General features: G+C 39.4%; 3 protein-coding genes and 1 long non-coding RNA gene across 6 annotated transcripts in view; 2 read left to right on the top strand and 2 right to left on the bottom strand.

Moving 5' to 3' along the window:
- The first annotated feature begins 347 nt into the window (after window positions 1-347).
- LOC120731008 lies at window positions 348-2,580 on the top strand. The gene is made up of 3 exons (XR_005695257.1): window positions 348-576; window positions 1,662-1,750; window positions 1,859-2,580. It is a non-coding gene; the product is annotated as an uncharacterized LOC120731008 (long non-coding RNA).
- A 75-nt stretch (window positions 2,581-2,655) lies between these two features.
- LOC120731007 (putative methyltransferase DDB_G0268948) lies at window positions 2,656-6,447 on the bottom strand. Its single transcript, XM_040027723.1, has 6 exons — window positions 6,202-6,447; window positions 5,946-6,106; window positions 5,459-5,675; window positions 4,529-4,632; window positions 4,093-4,230; window positions 2,656-3,844 (listed from the first exon to the last, which is right to left on the bottom strand). Exons 1-6 carry the CDS (start codon window positions 6,310-6,312, stop codon window positions 3,748-3,750), a joined length of 828 nt encoding a protein of 275 aa, XP_039883657.1. The 5' UTR covers window positions 6,313-6,447; the 3' UTR covers window positions 2,656-3,747.
- Window positions 6,448-7,527: 1,080 nt separating this feature from the next.
- LOC120731004 (putative methyltransferase DDB_G0268948) lies at window positions 7,528-13,733 on the bottom strand. Of its 3 annotated transcripts, none has more exons than XM_040027717.1 (7): window positions 13,441-13,733; window positions 10,649-11,087; window positions 10,391-10,551; window positions 9,814-10,030; window positions 8,162-8,262; window positions 7,791-7,928; window positions 7,528-7,697 (listed from the first exon to the last, which is right to left on the bottom strand). In XM_040027717.1, exons 2-7 carry the CDS (start codon window positions 10,757-10,759, stop codon window positions 7,607-7,609), a joined length of 819 nt encoding a protein of 272 aa, XP_039883651.1. In that variant the 5' UTR covers window positions 10,760-11,087; window positions 13,441-13,733; the 3' UTR covers window positions 7,528-7,606. The 3 variants fall into 3 exon arrangements, with proteins under 3 accessions (XP_039883651.1, XP_039883652.1, XP_039883653.1); XM_040027718.1 differs by having other exon boundaries at window positions 10,649-10,989; XM_040027719.1 differs by having other exon boundaries at window positions 10,649-10,984.
- Window positions 13,734-15,671: 1,938 nt separating this feature from the next.
- The window catches only part of LOC120731370 (olfactory receptor 142-like), a 7,590-nt gene continuing 1,146 nt past the window's right edge, over window positions 15,672-22,115 (top strand). The window contains exon 1 of the mRNA XM_040028381.1: window positions 15,672-16,664. Coding sequence (XP_039884315.1) covers window positions 15,754-16,664 — 911 coding nt within the window. The 5' untranslated portion in view covers window positions 15,672-15,753. The remainder of the gene's footprint in view (window positions 16,665-22,115) is intronic.

Raw genomic sequence — 22,115 nt, 5'->3', positions numbered from 1 at the left:
ATGACCCAGATGTTGGCACAGTGTCCACTCAGTTTAAAGGAAAATGTATCCACAAGAACATGAGTAATGCTTGTGATATCATTTTTATACCGTTATTATGTCTGTTGCAAACTTGCTATTATCAGCTAGGTTCTATCAAAAATCTGTTACTATTGTGTGAGACAAAACAATCCATCCTTGTTTGATTCAGGGAACAGGGGTTTTACAGAGCACAGTGCAGACAGGATGCCAGTCCATCTCTGCACTAACACTTACACCGATTAGGTGTAATGCTCTGACCGCTGCAGGTGAACTGAATGACACTGATTATCTCTTCATCATGGCACCTGTTAGTGGGTGGACTATATCAGGGAGCAGGAGAACATTTTGTCTTCAAAGTTGATGTTGGAAGCTGGAAAAACGGTGAGTTTTGAGTTTGACAAAAGGCCAAACTGTGATGTTAGATGACTGGATCACAACCACAGCCCTGCTCCTGGTTTATAGGGATCGACCAAAAGTGGTCCACGGAAGGAACAGTGGTAATCCAGTGACGGGTCATGGACCACCAAGGTTCATGGATGCACATGAGGATTTAAGGTCTGATCTGACAGACGAGCTTCTGTAGCTCAAAGTTAAAAAACAAAACAAAAACAAAACGTTTGTGCTGATTCTGATAGAAAAGTGTCTGAACACACAGAAGATCAGAGTTTAGCTGCAGATCAGTCATGCTTATACCTGATGGTAAATACAGACAGCCATTAACCTGTTGGCTTTTCATTCAGACTCATTTATGTGTGAAATGTAGAAGAATGTTATGAGCTGAAATTCCCTGCAGTAGTGATTCCTGAGCAGAGTAAGACATGTAGCTTAGTGCTGCCAGAGAACGTGTATCAGGCTCAAATTTGTCATGTCAGAAAAAGGTATACCTTTTGTGTCAAACCCATTACAAGCAATCCACCTTTACTCATGTACCATTAGATGTGGTGTTATTGTTGTAGGTGAGCTTTAGGAATATGCGACGTGACAGGGCAAAGTGCTGAAAGAAGAATTGTGTCAAAAAGTAGACCCTGATGGAAGTATTTGGTCATGCTGTCCTCGGGCATGCGGGAAGCTGATGTGTAATGTGCAGTGTTTGCAAGTACCAGAAAACACTGAGTCACCAGAGGACTGTTTGTGCTTCCTTGTGTTCATTTTACGATGTATGCTCTACAAAATTATTTGTCTGTTATTAATATCCTTGCTTTGGTTTTTAATGCATAACATTCAAGACTGCACAGATGGAAACACGTGTTTAGCAGACACATCAGACATGCTCACTGTTTGACAGAATATCTCAGTTGGTTTGAAGTTGCTCCAGCACATTCTGCAGAATTCAATGAGAGTTACTATCAGAGCCTGGCGTCTCTGATGTAAACACCCGAGTTTTCTTCAGTCACAAATCACCGCACACGTGCGCTGACGAAACTAAAACTCTCCTTAAGCCCCTTTGCTTCTGTTTGATCATTGTATAGGGATGGAGGAGGAACAAAGGAGGAGGATGCAAATGAGCTCTAGCTCATATTTGTATATTCAAATATTTGCTTATTCAAACTCTGGGCTGCCTCTTTTTTCCTTTCCTTCAGGCTCGTCTGTGGTGGTGTTCCCTTGTGTCCTACCCATCTCATCCTCCTCTTCTTCTGCAGGTCTTTGTTTTGCTTTTTCCTACAGGTCATTGCAGATCAAGTTAGACCAGTAAGTCTTCAAAATGTTCGTTAGACAGCTGCTGATGAAGGTCTGTGAGCCTTTCTCAGCTTCCTATGTTCTGCACCACAGAGCAAAACTGATTTAAGATCAGAGTTGAAGATTCTGATCTTGGTTTGTTTGTGTTCTTGACTTCCAGGTGGTCTTCAAATTATTCTCAGCTTTCACATTATTTTTAATCATTTCCCATTAAAATCAGAAACTGTTACATAGACACAGACTGTGCCCAAAGATGTGGAGTCTGCAGAGATGCATGCACAGAGTACCCCATTGTGCAAAGATGTAATTCAAAAGCAGATCAATAAAAATAAATCCCTTCAAGCTGACTTTCTGCTAAGCTTTGTCAGCAGCCTGACAGAACAGATGTGATTTCAAAGGACAGACAGCTATTGATTTCCTTCCATATCTTTAGATGATAGCAGGGTGCTTATAATGAGATCTGAATGGAGCCCATGCACTTGAAACATCAGAGAGAAAGGAGGACGCAGATGTGCCACAGTAAATTGTTGTATTTAATACATGAAAGTAATATTATTTACAACTATTATTCTATCATAGTTTAAATCAGCTGTCACCTTCACTACATTAATTACATTTAAAAAAAAAAACTGCAATAATGCTCAAAGGAAACTAAAAAGTTAAAGGTAAAAAAAATCATTAAAAAATCCAGAAATTGGAAGAAGAAAATCAAAAAGCACCGGGAAGTGAGAATGTCATGTTTTTCACTACTTAACAGATTTTGTTAGATACTTCTGCCTGGTCAGAGGAGGAAGACAAGAAGATACTGTAAAAATAAAATGATATAGAGTGAAACAAAATGTAGGTAACTACATATTTTGAGGATGTCCTGTCAGGTTAAAGCAGACCAACTTCAGATTAGGCAAACATGCTTACTTGGCCCTCCTGAGTCAAACCATGATCTCAAGTCATGCCAGCAGCAACAAGTGGCACTCTAATGTTTAACACTCCTGCACTGCAGGACTATAATGTGTTTATAATAAAGGCCCTCAGTTAGAAAGTCAGGGTTTATGTGAACATAATTGAGGCTATTTTAAGCATAACAAACATGACAAAGTTACTCTCAGCTCAGTAAAGACAAGAATACAAAAGGATTAGTCTGGAGAACAAGCCCATAAATCCACTGTGGTCTGTAATGGGATGAGGGCCCTGAGAAGTTCAAAGGTTTTCTAAAGCCCTGTAGACAAGAGTGATACAAGGTCTTAGAGAACTGTTAAGAAGCAATAGCAACTCCAACCCCTTGTGATAGTTAAGGTAATTCTATTTTTTTCACTGAGATTCTGAGCAAACAAATTTAAGAGAAGCTGCGATGAACTTTCAAAGACTGAAGGTTGAAAATGGCCCAAGCACACCGACATTAAGATAACAGGGACTTCATTTACATCTCCTCCTGGGCAATGAAGCCAAGCAGACACTGATAATGGTGATGATGAAGAAACCAAGGACACAGCAGTCGGGTTTTAATGGTGGTGCTTTGCCAGACTTACAAAAACCTGATCGGAATGGTCTCAGTCATCAGTAGAACATTGATCAATGCCTCCCTCTAGTGGCAACTTATGAAACACCATGAAGGCTTCACATGTTTCTGAGAATTTACTAAAGCAATCTGATGCAAACACTGAGTATATAATTCTGTGCTTATAGGGAAAAGTGCGTATTCAGCAGATAATATCTGCACAACCTTTCTGTGCAACTTCTCTATGAAAAGGCTGGTTTTATAAAAGCTGGATTATTAAGTGTGATGATGAATATCACTCTTATGTTTGTACGGTAAATGTACACACGTGACTAATTTTAGTTAAAATACAGGAAATAAATTATGTAATTAAAGCATTATATAGCACTATTTGTTTCTGAGCTTGTCCTAAATTTTGAGTATCAAAGAGATACATTTGTGCACAGAGAAACTGAAGAGAAAACAAAAACAGGACATGTTTTCTACTGGATCCTTAATTAGGTTCATTTTTGTTGTTGTAATAATAATAATAATAATAATGGAGGAGACGGGTGTCAGGCTTCCTGTGGTTTGCAGGCCAAAAGGTAGTAATACTTGACAGCCACCACCACCTCTGTCTCTGCAGAGGTCACCTTCATTACAGACATCAGCCTATGCAGAGAAACACAGGAAGCAGAGCGCATGATAATTCAGCTAGAGGGACTCGCTTAGACAACAATGAATGCCAGTCTTACACCTATAATTGTGGTTTTTCCACTGACATTATTATCATCCACAAAACCTGCTGACATGTTTGTCATGTTACTGTATGTAATAGATTTTAACACTGAGAAACATTAAACTGTCAAAACACATTATTGTCATTATGACACATATACACCGTGAAGGTCCCGGTTCACCTCTGACAGATGCCCTGGGAGAGTCTGGAGGCCTCCTGCGGGTCGTCTCTCAGCAGAGCCTGATAGCTGGAGAAAGACTCCACCAGCCCCATGTAGCTGGACAGAGGCATGGTCTTTCTGTCCCACAAACACTCCTGCCTGTAACACAAAATACACTCGCGGCATGAACGCAGTCAGTGGAGAGAGAGAGAGAGAGAGAAATAAAATACCCATCAGACATGCCATGGGGATTTTTTTTTTTTAAAGTGGATGCTGAACATTAAAATAGCTAAAGTGATATTTTTATTTTTATTTATTTATTTTTTAAATGTTACAAATTATAAAGTACACAACATGTATATGCTGGAAAGAATTAAAACGTCTGTTACATTAGTAATGGTGGTCTGCTGCGAAAATTCCATATTAAGAAACAACAACAACAGTTAGGATTATTTACCATTCCTTGTGAGGGTAGGGAATAGTTTCTAAGGCCTCCCGGTACAAGTTAATAGAGCTCACTCCAAGGTGGGGGCTGCAGTACGGCTGCAACGCTGCATAAAACTGGCAAATCCAACAGAAAAGGCCATGAGAAGTATTTATTATGAATTTGTTAATAATATGACAAAGAGCATCAACCAGACATAACTCGGTAATATTCAAGTTATGATAACTATGAGCTGTGTGTTACAGTCCACTCAAAGTTGGTGCACCTCACTCATCAACTCAAACAACTGCACCCCTCAGCTCAGGCTGTTTTACCAGAAACGCCCTCTAGATGGCAACGCACATCATCTTAGTTTCTTAACAGCAAAGTAATCCAAACTCTGATGAGGTCTGTGTCCTTATGTTTGCACTGCACCAAGTGCTGTTTCTCTGGATGATGTGGCAATGAAGCTGGTGCATAAAACTCCACCGAAAGCAGAGAGGAGATGCTTCCTTTATTATTATTTATCATCTTTTGGCTGTTTTTTGAAAGCGCCGTTATTCACCGCTCACATTCCTATAAAATAACATCTGAGTGGCACACAAACCCTCCTTCCTTATATATTTATTAGTTAAGGTGGACTTTTTTTTACCCTCTAAAACAGACTTTAAACACAGGAACATCTAATCCTTCTTACATAAATCTTTTCTGTAAGAATTATTTAGTTTAAATGTAACTATTTTAACTGAAATCACCTTCCTGGACATGAATATGAAGCTTGAATAATGTTTAGTCTTAAAGAAAAGAGTTATTTTAGTAATCATATTGACTTTGTGGTGTATAAGTGAGCGCTCAAGAGTTTTTCCAGAAATGGTTTTGCTGCATTACTTTAAAAACCACTAGACTATAAACAGTGGTAATGAAAACACAGCAGTCTATTCTAGGTGGATATTATGCGAGCACCTCTTTGCAGACTTGGTTTAGTGAGTGCGAGCAGCAGTCGGCGTAGCTGAGCTCCATGTCAATGGTGTAGTTGAGCAAGGCTAAGCAGCCGCGGGGCTTCAGGACCCTGTGGACCTCTTCGAGAAAGCGTGGCCTGTCAAACCAGTGGAAGGCAGACATGGCCGTCACCAGGTCCACTGAGCTGTCAGCGAGTGGCAGCTCCTCGGCACCACACTGTCTGAAGATGAAAGAGGAGCAAAGGCCAAGTGAAACTTTTGACCGACTGCAGGATCATTTTTCAGAGTGTTTATGCAGGACTTCTGAAAACACGTAGCTCGCGGCAGAACAATGTAACCCCTGTCCTGTGAAGGCTGGTCATGCTGTGAGGCTTACATTAAGGAACATTTTCCTACTAGAACTGAACAAATGATGTGGCATCAACTGTGGTACTTTATTTTTTTACAGGCACGAGTTTTGATGAATTCTGACTCGTTTGGTCTTTTCTTACTTGTACGTGATGTTCGGCTCTTTGGCGTGCTGCAAAGCCACTTCCAGCTGGGCGGGACTCACGTCAGTGCCCACCACACAGGCGAAGTGTCTGGCCAGCAGCAGAGTGCCCTGTCCTGAGCCGCATCCCACGTCCACTGCCAGCTCAAAGGGCCGACCTTTCTGACAAAATATTCAACATGTTAACGCGCTGTAAATGTTTGATGGCAGTTTACAGTGGAAAGGATTCTTGAAGGAGAAGCATTTGTCACACTTACATGTTTTTCCAGGAAATCGAGCACGTGTTGAAATAGATGACCTGATGGAGAGATCCTGTACCTCCAGTAGGAAGAAGCATGCTGCTTGCCTTCAAACAGGCGGTAGGCCATGGTGAGCTGAAGCCTTCTTAAACAGCTGAACCAGCATCAGTTTAAGTAATAAGTTACCTAATGTGGTGTTGTTGTTTTTTGTCTGTGTATTTTTCTTTTTGATCAGATAAGAGAAGTGAAACTCTACACTCCACTGTGAGAATCAGCAGTAAGTCACAAACACAAAGAAAGACACACAGTGGAGTGGGAGGTCCCACTCCTGCCAAAACCTGATTTGCTTCATAATTAGAGCCTTTTAAAGAGACACTCTTTTTTTATACTCCTATTTTTTGCTTGTTGTTATAATAATGTTGTTTTCTTCTTTCCCTACATAATACTGATTTCTAATATTCTAAATGTCAAAATTAAGCCATGATATTAACATTAAACTGAAATCTGGGTCAAGCTCAAAAGCGCTGTGTGAGAAAAGGGTTAGATTACGGGTCATGTGATGGTATGTGCTCCCGTCAGAACCAATAAAAACTCCTGTGTGTGTCTGTGTGTGTGTGTGTTACAGCTAAAGTGGAGTCTTTCAGTATTTCCTGTACCAAAAAGTTTAAATGTCACCTACAACACATTTTATTTTGCAAGGAAACATAATGGTTTCCTCTTTTCCCACGTGTTAGGTACCATTAGAAGAATGGATTACGTTCATGAAAAAACCTCCAAGGAAGTAATTATGATGAACTTCAGCGATATCTTTTCTTGAGAGATTTACAGTTACTTAGCAAAACACATTTGGCACAGAGAGTTAATCTTGACCCCATTAGGCCACTTTAAGTTGTAAAGTTTTAAGAGTACCCGCTGGGATAGGCTCCAACCCCACCATGAGAAGTGGAAACGAGGGGATGGATTTTACACTACACCTAAATAATACCTACACTAAGACATATCTATTGATTCTGACAGTTCATTATGTGAAAAATCTCTTAAATTGATTTCCGAGTGATAATGACAGCTATTCTTTCAGCTGGAACATCAGATTAACTATTGGAAATATTAAGGAAGGGGCACTGATATGGTTACAATAAGAGGACAGGCCACCCACAATATCAAGACCGTTGACAGACTCCTCTAAGCACCCACCCACCTCCACCCCCTGACCTGACACAGCTGGTTAATCTTCAATTCTTTCTTTCCACTTATGTAACCTGTGACTGTGCATGTCAGACACCGGTTATTCACTTCAAAATGAAACATGTGTCCAGTTCAAGAAAATCAGTAAAACACAGAATCTGCTGATAAAAACATGGTTTATTTAGAACAACAGGTTTATGTATCTCACAGTGATATTCACTGAATGTTGAAGTGTTGATTAATGTGGTTTGCAGGCCAGGATGCAGTAATAATCCAGTTCAAGCTCCACTTCAGTGTCAGGAGACGTGACTCCCATCTCTTGAAGGAACCTGTAAGAAGATCAGTGACACCAAAAAGTGTGAGTCAGATCACAATAACAGGCACGGGCCAGTTAAATATCAGAATTTGTGTGTGCAGGTGACCTCCTCTCAGTGTTGGACAGCAGCTCTTCAGCACCTTTGGGGTCTTTCAAAGCGTAGGCTTGGAACATGGACCAGCTTTGCATGAAACCCACCAGATGCCTCACTGAGATCAAGGACTTTGCTTGAAAACAATCAATCCTGTCGGATCAGTAAAATAATACAATGAATCTGATGAAAAAGCACCAATAATGTCTCCTATAAGGCACAAGATTAGTTTTACACACAGCTGAAAAAAATCATTCCAGCCTAAGTTTGTATTGTTGGCAGTGAGTTTCCTCTGAAGTAACAAGTTAATGCTGTTTTTGTGCTTAAGCGGTTTTTATTTAACCATCACAGAGGTAGCATAAAGACAGGGATGTGTTTGTGTTTACCTCTCTTTATCTGGAAAGGGGATGGCAGAGTACAGCGGGTCCAGCTTACCGTCAGCTACAGCTACTGGGTTGCTCATGTACGGCTGCAGCGCCTGCTTCACCTGGAAGTGAGTTCATAGAGGTGTGAGATGGTACTGCACCATTTGTTATGTGACTGTCTGCAAAAGCTGTCAAAGTAGTACATCTCTAAAAAGACAAACAAATGATACATTAAAGCAGTGAATGGTGGAACTGCTGCGAATAGTGACTTTACAAAAATATGAGATTCTCAAAACAGTCAGTGCCCAGTATTATTCTTCAACAAGAGACATTTACCAAAGTACAAACATTTTAAAATAAAAAGTTATGCATTTTATAACAGAGAGAAGGCTTAGCTGTAGTGTTCGATTTTGTTAAGGGACAGAATTGCTAGCTCTTTCCTCAAACCTTTAGTCTACGCTACATTAGGCAAACTATATTTAGTTGGGTGTTCCACCTTAAAAGCCAGTCCAGTGCTGGCTGCTGTGTTTGTCTTGGTGTTTATCATTTTTGTCTTTAATTTTAAATTGCTGTACACTTCACTTTTATTGTTATTATACATCTTATCTATCTGTACATCTCTATTTATAGATCTATATATGTTTGTGTTTGCCTCTGAGTGGATGCAATCATGTGGCACACGGGTCACAAATCACAACACAACTTTGCTGCTTTTATTTTTAAGCAACTACTTTTTTTTTTAAATGTATGTAGATGTGCACAAAGGAATGCACCGTCACTGTTCCTGAAAGTTTCTAGCCCCGAGAGATGTCACAGTGGCAAAAGAAAGACTGATGTGGAATGTGAAGTTTTCAATAAGACAAGACTTCTAAGTATTTACTGAAGTCAGAAGTAAAGCTGTGTGGTTCGTTTGTGGAAAGCAGATTTCTGTGGTGAAAGATTACAGTTTGGATCATCACGAATGAGACTAAACACAGCGAAATACAAGAAATTCATGGAAGCCGAGCAGGAACAGGGATCTGAAACTCTTCTTGGAAAGCAACAAAAGCAGCGTTTTTGCACCAGGTTTTGTCAGCGCTAAAAATTAACCACGTTGCTGATGTTGAAACTGAGATAATTAACTTCACAGACAGTTTGTTGCACTTTGATTCGCTACAGATAGATTACTTCAGGACAGTATCACTGCTCGAGTTTTATTCTTCTCTCACATAAAGACACGTGCTCGGAAGATGTTTGAATCCACCTTCACATGTGAACAAACATTGTCAGTGATGACGTTTAACAAAACTAGACACAGATCCTCAGTCACAGCACTGAATCTGACTCTAAACAGACCAGATTTCTCTCACTGAACATGAAAATATACTGAAAAACTGCAGCTGAAGTAATTAAACTTCAAGAAAATTTACAAATGATGCTTCGTATGAAGTGAAAAGAACTGGCATTTTGCAAAAGAAGTGTTCTTTGTCACATTCATGAGCTGATTCTGTCTCAGACGCTGCAGGCTCTTTGGCAAAGTCGATGTTTGATTGCCAAGGTGATAACGCTCATGCACACATGGATGTTTGAGTAGAACAGGACACTTTCAGGGAGAGATCCAGGAGCACTGAAAGGAATCCAACGGTGCACATGGGAATGGACTAACACTACTCTGATTATCAGTCTGCACCTACCTCTTCATAGATGTTTTTGAGCCTGTCTCCACAGTTCTGGTAGGTGGGTTTGGTGTTATAATCGCTGAAGCCCAGCAGAGCCATGCAACCTCTGGGTTTCAAGACCCGACCTGCCTCTGCCAGAAACTTCGACTGATCAAACCAGTGCGCTGCTGAAGCTGCCGTCAGCAGGTCTACAGATCCATCTGAAAATGGAAGCTCCTCTGCTGTCCCCTTTCTGCAAATGCAACAGACACAATACACAACCTGCCCATGTAAAGGGATCCTTTACCTAGTCAGCTAAAAGCTGATCAGCTTGATAATACTCAGGAAAATATATTGCGGTGAAACATGAAGGAAGTACTCAGCAAGTGATTTACAATAGAAATGTTCCTCAAGCTGTGGACTTGGCAGTTATAAGAGAAATGTGGACATGGTCTTGAAAGAACAGTTTGGCATTAAGAAAACTTTTATGTACTTTCTTGCTGTGAGCCAGATAAGAAGGCAGATACCGCCCATGGCATGATATTGCAAATCACTTGCTCGAAGTACTTTACTGTACACACTCCTACAGGCTGCAGCCCGGAAGCTCTCCTACCTGTACGTGATGTTGGGGTGCCCTGGCACAGCTCTAGCCTCCTCCACTTGACACTCACTGATGTCAAGACCCACTACTTCCTTGAAGTGCGGTGCCAGCAGACGTGAATTCTGTCCCGTTCCACATCCCAGATCCACCGCCAGCTCATGTGGCTGTCCCTTCTGGAGTTGCAGAAATGAGTTTGCTACTTGTTAATGTCTTTCCTCAGGAAAGGCCTTCATATGTGAAGATAATTTGCACATTATATTTTAAGCATACCTTTTTATCTAAGTACTGGATAATAATATCCTTGAGCCCTGCTGGAGGTGTAAAGCGATACTTTTGGTAGATGGAAGCATGATCCTTCCCTTCAAAGAGCCGGTATGCCATGGAGTTGCCTTTTCACTCTTCTCTTTACAACTGCGGCCTTTTAATCTGGGCTGTAAAGCAGCCTTCTTTGTGGAGCAAAGTTCGCCCGTATTGCCCTTCAGCCTCCTGTTTGACTTTAATTGCTTTTCTGTTAATAAAGCTTCTGCATGTCTTCTCTTGTCTTCTTGCTACAGTCTCTGTTAGAGCTGCTTTCTGTCCGGACACACACTGGACTCCTGTTTTTTCCTGCACTGGCGTTTTTCCACATTAATCAAAGCATTAACAGGAAAAAAAATCACTGAACTGAAGCTGCAGTCTCAAACATGAGAGCAGAGATACGTTTCAAACACTGAGGGAAGAAAAGCAGAAAGTAAAACTGTTGAAGAAAAAATGCTTCTTACGAGTTGAAAGGTGTCTCTGAAGCCAGGAACTAAACTCAGCTGCAGATTTGCTAACAGTGCACAACAGGGGCAGGGCCTCTTACTTAACCCTTTCATGGGACAATTTCTACAGACTGTACTGTCTCATACTGGAACATTAACAAAATAGAAAAGTGGAGAACACACTACAGTTTTAGTCACTGTATTGCATGATTTCAAGTGAGAACGCAAAACATACTTATGATTTTTATTATTATTTTTCCTTTTACTGTACGATGGCACTTAATACCCCAAATTCCTTACAGTATGTCTTCAAGATATACAGTTAAAAAAAAGGTTTATCTTAGCAAAGGACACCTGGCTATGATTATATTATAGCCGACTGCTGTGATAAAATGCTTTGTCATAACCTCGACCAAGCAGGTTATGTTTTTGAGTGTCTGTGTCATACAGGATAGTTTTGAATGAAACTTTGTAGGAGTGTAAAGTTATGTTAACAATCCAGTAATAATTCATCAGTGTGTTCAAGCTCCAGTTAATGATTTATTGGTTAAAAATTGCCAAAAGGCCTCGTAAAAATATCATGTCACATTTGACCTCTGACCTCTGCTTTAAGGTCAATAGATTCATCTGATGGTCAAAGTGAGAAAAATGCATTATAAAAGGTATTTAAGACTATGTTTCTTACTGTCATTATCTGCATTAACAACATATTGATATGTAGGGAATGATACATGAGGATTCTAAATATCACTTTGGACCTCTGACCTCTTCTTCAAGATCACATAAGGTCAAACTTTCAGAAAATGTCTTTTGCTTTGCTTAAAATTCTACTAACTTTGTTTGTGCTGGCAACATTTAGCACTTTAGAATCGTATTTGGGAATTTTGTTTCTACCCCAAAATGTGTTATATCTTCATAGAAAGTATTGCACAGTACAATAAGATATTATACAAGTTATTCATATTCAGTTATTTAAAAATTAATACCCATTACCAACGCCGACATAATGTTCATATAGTCAAAGTAAAGATCTGTCATGCTTCCTTTATCTGACATTTACTACACTACAAACAAAACAAAACAAAAGGAACATGTACAGTATTAGTAGTAGTAACACTGTTCCCTTAAAGGTAAATACTGCTATGGGCCCTTTTATGCATATACAGTGTAGCATAAACGTATGAAACAGAGTTTATGACTGCTGCCATCATAGAGTCTCACAAACATGTTCATTAGGTCAGTCAGCTGGTTTCACTCTATGTTTGTCATAGTTTGCGATCTTCTCTTGACCACTTACACTGAAAAACATCTTTGTTTTGATTTGGTAACCCAGCACAGCCCTCTGGGCGTTGCAAAGTGTGTATAATTGCTCTTGTGGGATAATGAAGGTAATGAATGACCTGTTGACCATTTCCAACTTGAGCAGTGAGCCATCCCATGGGTTCTCATTACTTTCAGCCTCATCAAACATTGAACCAGGAGATGAATTAAACGTTATTTGACTACAGCTCACCCAAGTTCACTTTACTGACACTAATCACCCAAGCTCTGTGTTTTGGCACCTGAGGCAGATACACATGGGGGTTCATGGCCGTGATGGGCATCTAGAAGGGCCGAGGGACTCACACAATTCTTTTCAGTGTCCTTGCATCATTCATGCCCCTGTGTGTGTTTTTGATAAGTTTTTTTAAACGTTTGAAATTAAACAGATTTTGTTTGTCCTATAAATCCTTCATGCATGTGAATCCATCTTTAGTATTCCATTATGCATCACTCTATCCACCTAAATACACATACAGGGAGTTAAAAGTAAGGACCTGAGACCTCAAATGTGATTTGGAATATTGAACCCGATAAGTCCTTCCCAAATAAGCATCATCAGTTATTTCAGCCCAGTTATCCCAAAACAACATAATATATGTTTACTGCTGTCCACCATTTCAGAAGATTTAAAGTAATTAGACAAAATTATAAGTTGTGTTTTTAAAATGTGGAATAAAGTCCCAGACAAAGATTACTGAACATCAGCCTTGAGAGACTCTGTCAGGCCTTTACTTTTGTTTTGATACCTGAAAATGTTCTGTGAGGTTGAGTTCAGGTGACTGACTTGGCCATTGAAAAACATCTATTATTTACTTTCACAGTATGCATATAGTATAGTCTGTAAACGCTTATCCTGCTGAGATCATGAGCGGTTCCTTCCTTTGTCTACATTTTTCTTTTTTCAATCATGTATAAATTCATCTTGGTTTCAGAATTGCAACCAAAACGTGCTAAAGCAATAATTTTTTGCATATGAAAACGGAGGGTTTTACTTACACATCACGCACTCAACTTGTCCCAGGCCGCGGTTTCCTTCCACTTTGGAAAAATCGCGTAAAAACTGCTGGCAACAACAAAAACATTACAATCCACAAACACGTTTTGCCGATTTGATCAGCTGCTCATGGCACTTCCTACATTGGAATAAACGTCATCGCATTGTGACAGCACACATCAGCAAAACAGGAAGTGACGTCATCTTCGCAGGATATTTCTCTCTTATTTCCCCCCCTCTTGGGCCTTTCAAAAGTTAACTGGTGCTATTGAAAGTCATGTTTGACTTAACAGCTTCTATCACCAGCAGTTAGCTACCCACGCTCACAAACCTGTCTCTTTAACACAAATCTCTAGTCAGCCAATCAGAGGCAGTGTTTAAATACAGCGGCCTCTGACGTCATTGGTCATTTCCAGGTTCAAACTCTTCTTTAGTTCTCAAACCTAAACAAACAGTGAGTTAAAAACAGCCTAAAATATTTCATCTTTAATAAAATATTCTGTTTGGCTGCTCTCCCAGGTGTGACAATAAAGTTGAACCTCCAGACAACCATGAAAAGAGGATTTATGAGACTTAACTGATTAGAAGTTAGCAGGAAGTTAGCTCGCTGGTCTCCATCTAAAGATGATGTACCATGTTCTGACTAATGGATTTCTAAGAGACTAACATGTACTGTTCTGCAATCACTTTATGCATAAATGAAGATGGAAAAACTAAACAGCAGCAATGTTTATTAAACTTTGGCTTGCTGGCATATAATGGTGTGCTACCTGGTGGCTAGTTACAAAGCTGTGTTAAGGATAATATAAATACATTAGCGAAGATGAAGGATGAGTGTTATCTCTTTTCCACTGAATAAAAGTCAATTTCAGGGTCCCTGATGGTCAAAGACAAATCATATGGCAAAAAAAGGCGCTGAAAATGAACCAAACTTTAGTCAAGAGAACATCTGACTGAACGAGGTTAGCCATTAATATGTTGCTGTGTTGTTTGGATTACTTGCTATAAAAAATTCCTGATCCTAAGCTTCATGTACAAATTCAAATCTTTGCCTCAGAGTGAAGCATTGAGCTATTTGATGTCTTCCAATCCATGAGCCCATGGGCTGCAGTTTCATCATTAGGTCTTAAAAATTTAGCTTAAAGACACAAACGAATATTGCTAAAAACAACAACAACAACAACAACAAAAACCCCAGCGAGCCGACAATCACCACTGATTATTTTTAGAGGCTTGTTTATATTTAATTAAACAAGATCAAAACACAGAAAAAGACAACAGTGTGGTGGGGCGTGGTCTGCGGTGCCACGCGGACACACCTGCACGGCATCCGCAATCTGGCCGGAGAGTTAGAGACACGGGGATTCAGGGTTGTTGGTGTGTGTGGTGGCAACGTGTCTGTGCGGCCTGCTGCTGAGAGCTGCAGGCCGCACTGTGTGAATAAAGTTGGCTCTCAAATCAAACCTCTGGACCTGTCATGCGTCATCCTTGTCACAAACAGCCTTAATGAATGCAGTGGGAACTTGGACCAGGGTTGATACCATCATAACTTACCAAGCAAATTGTTGCTGACCATGTCCGTCCCTTTATGACCATAGTGTGCTCATGCTCTGATGGGTATTTCCAGCAGGTTAACGTGCCATGTCACAAAGACGGGATCATGTTGGTTTTCCCACAGTGACTAGATTGCAGTCCATAAGAGCACTGTTCAGATGCAGTGGAATGGCAGGTTCTGCATCATGGACGTGCAGCAGACAAACCTGCAGTAACTCTGTGATGCTATCATATTAATATGGAACCTCTAAAATAAAGAATTAAGGCATTTTTGAAGTAAAAAAAAGGCTCAAACTGGATATGAACATGGTGTAACTGAGAAAGTGTCTGGTGAGTGAATCATGATAATACTGTGTACTTATTTGTATTTTTGTACACAAGTGCAATCATCAATAATGTAAACTATCATTGTTTTAGATTCTCCATGGAACGATGAGTGTCAGCTGCCATCATACAGTTTTGTGTGACTACTTAAAGAGGCGCTCAGCACCGCTCTTAATCCTCAGTGGTTACCTGCTGTTCCACAGACCACACACAATGACAACACAAAGGACTTTCAGTTGTGGTGAGGCTTAAAAACGCTGAATTTATATTTTAAATATAACTGAGACTAAAAGTTGTTTATTTTCTAACTTGTCCAGATTTATTACAAATATTTTTAACCTGTTGTTTTACATAATTGGTTGGTTTGAAAATATTTCTGTTAAATTGTGTTGTTCTCTGTTGCTCATCTGTGGTACTGCCCATTGCCTATGGGGTAAATGGAAAACAATTCCCATCCACTATATTTTAATCTGACGATGTTTGTGTACATAGGAAAGTTCCGCTATCCGGCATTTGTTTTGTTTTTACTCTTGTATACGTTTATTATCTCAGCGAATCTTGTCATAATAGTGGTCATATCAAGAGAGAAAACCTTACACGAGCCTATGTATATTTTTATTATGTGTCTCTCAATTAACTCTCTGTATGGCTCTGGTGGATTTTTCTTCAGATTTCTAAGAGATCTTCTGTCTGACTCAAACTTGATTGCACGTTCGGCTTGTTACACTCAGATCTATATCATTTACACCTATGCATCCTATGAGCTTACTATTTTAGGCATAATGGCATATGATCGCTTTGTTGCTATATGCCAGCCTTTGCATTACCACAGCAAACTAACTTCAAGGGTGATCTCCAAGTTGCTCGCTTTTGCATGGATCTATCCAGCCTTTTCAGTTGCAGCCTGTGTTTATTTGGCTTCCAGACTTCCACTGTGTGGCAATAAGATACCTAAGGTATTTTGTGCCAACTGGCCTGTTGTAAAATTGTCGTGTGTCCCTACAGTGATCAATAATATTATTGGCATGTTTGTGAGCGTAACCACAGTGTTTCTGCCACTTGCTTTTGTCTTGTATACATATATGCGAATTTTCCTGGTTTGTAGGAAGCGCTCGTCACTGTTCAAGAGCAAAGTCATACAGAGCTGCCTGCCACACATTGTTACTTTTGTCAATTATTCCATTACTGTGTTTTGTGATGTTGCCCTCAGCAGAATTGACCTCGAAGAGCTGAATCCATTTCTGGGCATCATTCTGTCACTGGAGTTTGTTGTGATTCCCCCCATTTTAAATCCTCTCATGTATGGTTTAAAGTTACCAGAAATTAGAAAGTGTATCCTAAGAAACTTATCATGCCTAATTAGATAAATGTCATATGACAAAGAAAATAGTGTAAAATAATCTGTGCCGTTTCTAATAAAAAGGTTATTTTATTATCAACTTAAAAGAATTAAATAGGGATTATGGTTCTGCTAAGAATGACTTTATTTTAATATGTGAGTAAATGCGGATAGATTCATGTTTCAGCATTTATATTAACGCATGATCCTGTGCTGTGACTGTTTCAGAAAAACAAACTGAAATAAAGAGTTGAGTTAAAAACAACAACAACAAACATTTGTGATATGCTTCATACATATTATTAATAAAAATGTGTAAATTCATTATATGTGTTTTCTTGTTTATGGACAACATATTACTTTTAAAAGGGAATAATTAATAAATGTGATGTTCTCCAGCAAATGATAAAATTAGCATTTTGTTAATTTTACACACTTTAACAGCTCTGTCACATAGAATTCATACAGCTCCACATTTATCACACACATGTTCACTTTTGGTAGAGTCAAAGTTAAATCTCAGACCAAATGATATAAAATCATCTAAAACAATTTTATGCAGGCCGACTCCAATATGCACTGTAAATTAAAAATTAAATATTGACCGTTTAAGAGCATTTCACAGAGAGAGAACATTTTTTTTTGTTTTTTTTTAAATTGGTAAGAAACTATTATTGAACTGTTGCATCATCATGACACTGAGTGATAGGAAGTTGCTTTTTGTGCCTTAAATCTTTTTATATTTCAAGTTTTTTGGCACTAAAAAATACATTTTTTTTTTTTTTTTTACATGTAATTTACAAATTATATATCTCAGAGAATTCGTCTAAGGCAAATGATTAACACCCATTACAAAATGCACTCTGTGTGGAAACTTCACTGACATTTTATGTTCATAAGTAAAATAAAAGAGGAAAAACCTGATATCATCTTTGTTCTGCTTGTTCAGATTTACCTGAACAAGTTTTCGGTGATTTTACTGGATTTTCTGACCAGTTTTATATATGTGCAAGATCATTTAAAGTGTCTGAAGAACAAAGGGGGATAATCATAAATCGTAATGAAAAATATTTATTTCAGAGTATACCATAAAGGCATGGTGTTATAGCCGTTGTCATATATACTTGTTTTTGCAGTATCTGGAGAACTGCCTGTGACAGAGGTTTACTTGCTTCCCCGTGTTTATTATTTTGTCTATTTGTTTATTATTTTGGCCTCGGCTCACCCTGAAGTGCTGACTGTCCTGTGTGGTTGTTGTTTTTTTCCTTTCTATAAATAAACACCATGTAGTGACAGAAGATTGTCTCCTGTGGCTGCTTGGGTCCTGCTTGGAGCAGGTGCCTCATTCCTGCTATGACCTGACCCCCAGACAGGACTAAACTGGGACCGGATGCCAAAGTGCCGGAGGCTACTGACATGCTCCCTGCTAGCGTGCAGGCTGATGGTAAATGGACTGGTTCTTACATAGCGCTTTTCTAGTCTGAGCACTCAAAGCGCTTTACACAACTTGCCACATTCATTCATTTACACATATTCGCAGAGGCACTCTTTTCTATGCTCTTTCTATCTAAGTGCCTTCTATTGAATGATGCAGCTGAGGACCCTGAGGATCTCTGCTTAACCCTCTGTGTAAAACAGATGGAGGCCCGCACTAAACAACTTGAGATGCAAGCTATGCATCTCGGGCCTTGGACTTAGAGAAAAGCTCACGTGTGTTTCCATGCCTGTGTGTGGTCATCCCAGCACATCCACCACTATTTCTATATGTTTTGACATCACAAAGCACATTCAACTAGTCCCTTCCATTTCGTGAAGACAAAGTTGGTTCATATTTCAACAACTGCAAGTTGTCCCAAGGAGTTTTGGCTGCTTTTATTATACCGTAAACTGGTCGGTAAAGCCCAGGAGGTGTATACCAGTTTGCGGTTGTTAATTATGAAATTGTAAAGAAAACTGTGTTACAACATAGGAGCTTGTCCTGGAAGCTTATCAACAACGATTTTAGGAAAATGTTGAAAAAACTTCCAGTCAATCATTGCATCACAAACAGTATCACATTGCTGGAAAGAAGAATTTGTAGATTCTACAAAAGTCTACAAAACATTGGACCAGGTCTCCATTCTTATGGAACTATTGGAGGTTTCATGGGTTACTGACCAACCAGTCAACATGTGTTTTGTGTAAGGGTAAGGTTACATCACACTGCAGAAAATTGGAGAAATAGCTGGGTTCTTGAGGCTTCATGAGTGGAGTTCTGCTTTGAGGAGCTTGATCACTTTTCCAGAATGGACAAAGGAGGGAGTGCAGGCTGGAATCTTTCCCTTATGGAATAGGAAAGGTAGAGAGTGAGCAGACGGCAGAGTAACAGGTAAGTGGCAGGTAACAGGTGCAAACAAGTCTTTTTTCCACAGACTTACTAAGAGGCAAAGACAAAGCAACATTCACAAGAACTTCTACTGTCTTACTAGTGTGTTTAGCAAACGTCAGAGAGCCTGATCATTATCACTGAAGCAACAACGATCTGACTGGACTACAAAAGACTACAAACAAAAAACAAAAGAAAACCACAACAAGTCCTGGACAATTATGTTTAATTGGCATAAATGTAAAAAATTCCTAACAGTATTATGAAGAAAGCATTTTTTTAATAAAGTTGCAAGACTTTTTAATATTTCTTTTTCAAGAACCTGCAGGTTTGTTTTATTATGTGTTTAGTACATGATACATATTAAATCCCCTGTGATTTTCCAAAGCTGTGAGCTTTTATTCCAGATCAATGATTGGCTGGTTTGAAATCCCAGCTCACGTGTTGCTGTTATCTGTACCTGATAGAGGAGAGAGGAGAACAGATACAGTGAGAGACTAGGCTTCACTTAGGTCTCTCAATCACAATGAATAATGTTCGTCATAACAATGTTTTTTCTTTCAGGTTTCAATGAAACAATCAGTCACAGGTTTGTTCTCTTTTTCCTCAGTTTGTTGTGTACTGCATCATTTGCCTCGTCAATGTTTCTCTCATTGTGATCATCATCTTGGACAAGCAACCTCCATGAATCAATGTATATTCTGCTCTGTGTCTTTTGCATCAATGCACTTTATGGAACAGCAGGTTTCTACCCCTAGATTTCTCTGGGATCTCCCTCTCTGATGTTCATCTCATCTCATTATTACGGTTGCCTTATTCAGAATCAGGTAGTTTACTCTTTTGTCTGTGGGTGAACTGTCGATCTTGCACTCATGGCACTATGACAGATATGTGGCCATATGTCAGCCACTGATAGTACCACTCTATCATGACAAAAGCAAAGAGTCATAAGGTTGCATGTTTTTTTGTGGTTCACAACCTTCGGCATATGGCTGTGAATACCTTTCTTACATTTAGATTGAAGTTATGCAGCCCGTATATTCCAGACTCTTCTGTGTGTGAACTGGAGGTATGTTCAACTCGCTGTTTTCCAGCACAAACTGCAATCAATGCTATATCTGCAAATATTACAATAATTATTATTGCTTCATGGTTTGTTTTATAATTTGGTCCTATATGTATATCATTCAAACATGTGTAAAAGTCTATAGAAAACAGGGCAAAGTTCATGCAACCATGTGTCCCACATCTCGTCTCATTATTTACTTTTGTTTGTGGCAATACTTACTGATATTATAAGTATGCGACTGGGTTCGAAAAGAGTTGCCTCGGACCCCTTCAAAACTTTGTAGCATTAGAGTTTCTTGTCATTCCTCCTATTATGAATCCTCTGATTTACGGTTTCAAAACTGACCAAAATTCGAAAAAATTGTATCGTGTTGTTATTTTTAAAACGAACTAATTTTTGTTTTATTCGATCAGACAATAGTTTCACACACAGCTATAGTGTCACACACATTGTTTGACATCCATTTTAAAATAAGTCCAAAAAATGTTAATTTTTACTGAAAATTTGTGTTTTATTTGGAGTGTCTGAAAACATGTCTATTGATGTGAGCGGATATGAAGTTTATTATTTATCTGCATTTCCCAGATGATTTACATTTTGTAGATGTCTTTTGCACTAAATGTATTTTTTGATGGTCACCTGACTAATTACCAAACAAACACTGATATGTAGAAAGGCTGTAAATTTCACTCTCTTTTCTTCTCATTACTGTTCAAGGAAATAACAGGCACCGTGGAGACTGCACATGTGAAAAGGATTAAAAAGACAAACTGTTTTAGATGTGGGCAGCACTATCAGAGTGTCAATCTATTTTGATATTATGCTGTCTTATAAATCTGATCCACAACCACCTGGATGTGAAGCAGTTTTCGTAGTTTTCTCAGTTTTCTCCTCTTTATCTTTAAACACTTATGAAAACAGTCAGAGGTTTAGCAACTCTGACCAGTTTTAGAATTTCTGCTTAATCAAACATGAAGTCTGTTTTTACTTAACACTTGTACAATTAAATGGCTTTTCCATTGTTGAAGGATTGAAAGTTGAAGCTGAACATTTACAGTGCAAATCAGTTTTTTTAACATGACAATGTGTTTCTTTTTACTGTATTAAGTAAAAAGAAATGAGAAATCTGTTAAACAGTAAGAAATAAATGTGTACAATGCCAAAAAAAAAAAAAAAAGTTCTGGTAGCTCATTTTCTCAGCAGCTAGGTGAGGCCAAGAAAGCACCACATCCACACAAACTACCAGCAAAGACCTCCCCAATAGGCAGGTTCTCTCCCTGCTGTTCTTGACCCTCTAAACTGATTGACTAGAATGCCTTTTATTGTCACTATACACATGTACAAAGAGATTGAGAGCATCTCCTACCCAGTGCAGACATGTGGGGAAAGAAGAAAGGGGGGTGAGGTCCACAGTTCTGTGGCACTGTACATATGAGCAGGTCAATATCTATATTTACAGTGGGGTATTTGACATAAATTAAATATTGCACAGTGGGTGTTGTTTTGTATATTCTGTGTATAGAGGAGAGGCTTGAATTGGTGGTTGAAACTGTGTCGTCGGTTCATGTGTGAGTTCAGGGTGCTCATGGCTTTTGCAAAGGAACTGTTCCTAAGTCTGTCAGTGTTTGTGCTGATGCACCTGTAGCGCTTCCCTGAGGGAAGCAGGTCGAACAGGTCAAAACCTGGGTGGGAGCTGCCCTTGATGATGTTTGTTGCTCTGTTGAGGCAGCGGGTGAAATAATGTCCGCCAAGGAGGGGAGAGGGCAGCCAATAATCTTCTGTGCTGCCTTGATTACACTGTGAAACTTCACTCTGTTCCCATCTGGTCAGCTGCCGTACCTTACTTTGATGCCGTATGTCAGCAGGCTGTCAATGGACGAGCAGTAGAAGATCAGCAGCAGGTTGGAGTCCAGGTTGTGCTTCCTGGGAAACCGGAAGGTGTGGACCCTCTCCAACCATCACTGTTGATGTATCGGGGGCCTAAGTCAGTGCTGTGCCACCTGAAGTCGACATGATCTCTTTGGTT

This window comes from Simochromis diagramma, unplaced genomic scaffold (assembly GCF_900408965.1).
Source record: "Simochromis diagramma unplaced genomic scaffold, fSimDia1.1 OVJJ01000343.1, whole genome shotgun sequence".
Taxonomy (NCBI): domain Eukaryota; kingdom Metazoa; phylum Chordata; class Actinopteri; order Cichliformes; family Cichlidae; genus Simochromis; species Simochromis diagramma.
This window is presented reverse-complemented; position numbering and strand designations above follow the sequence as displayed.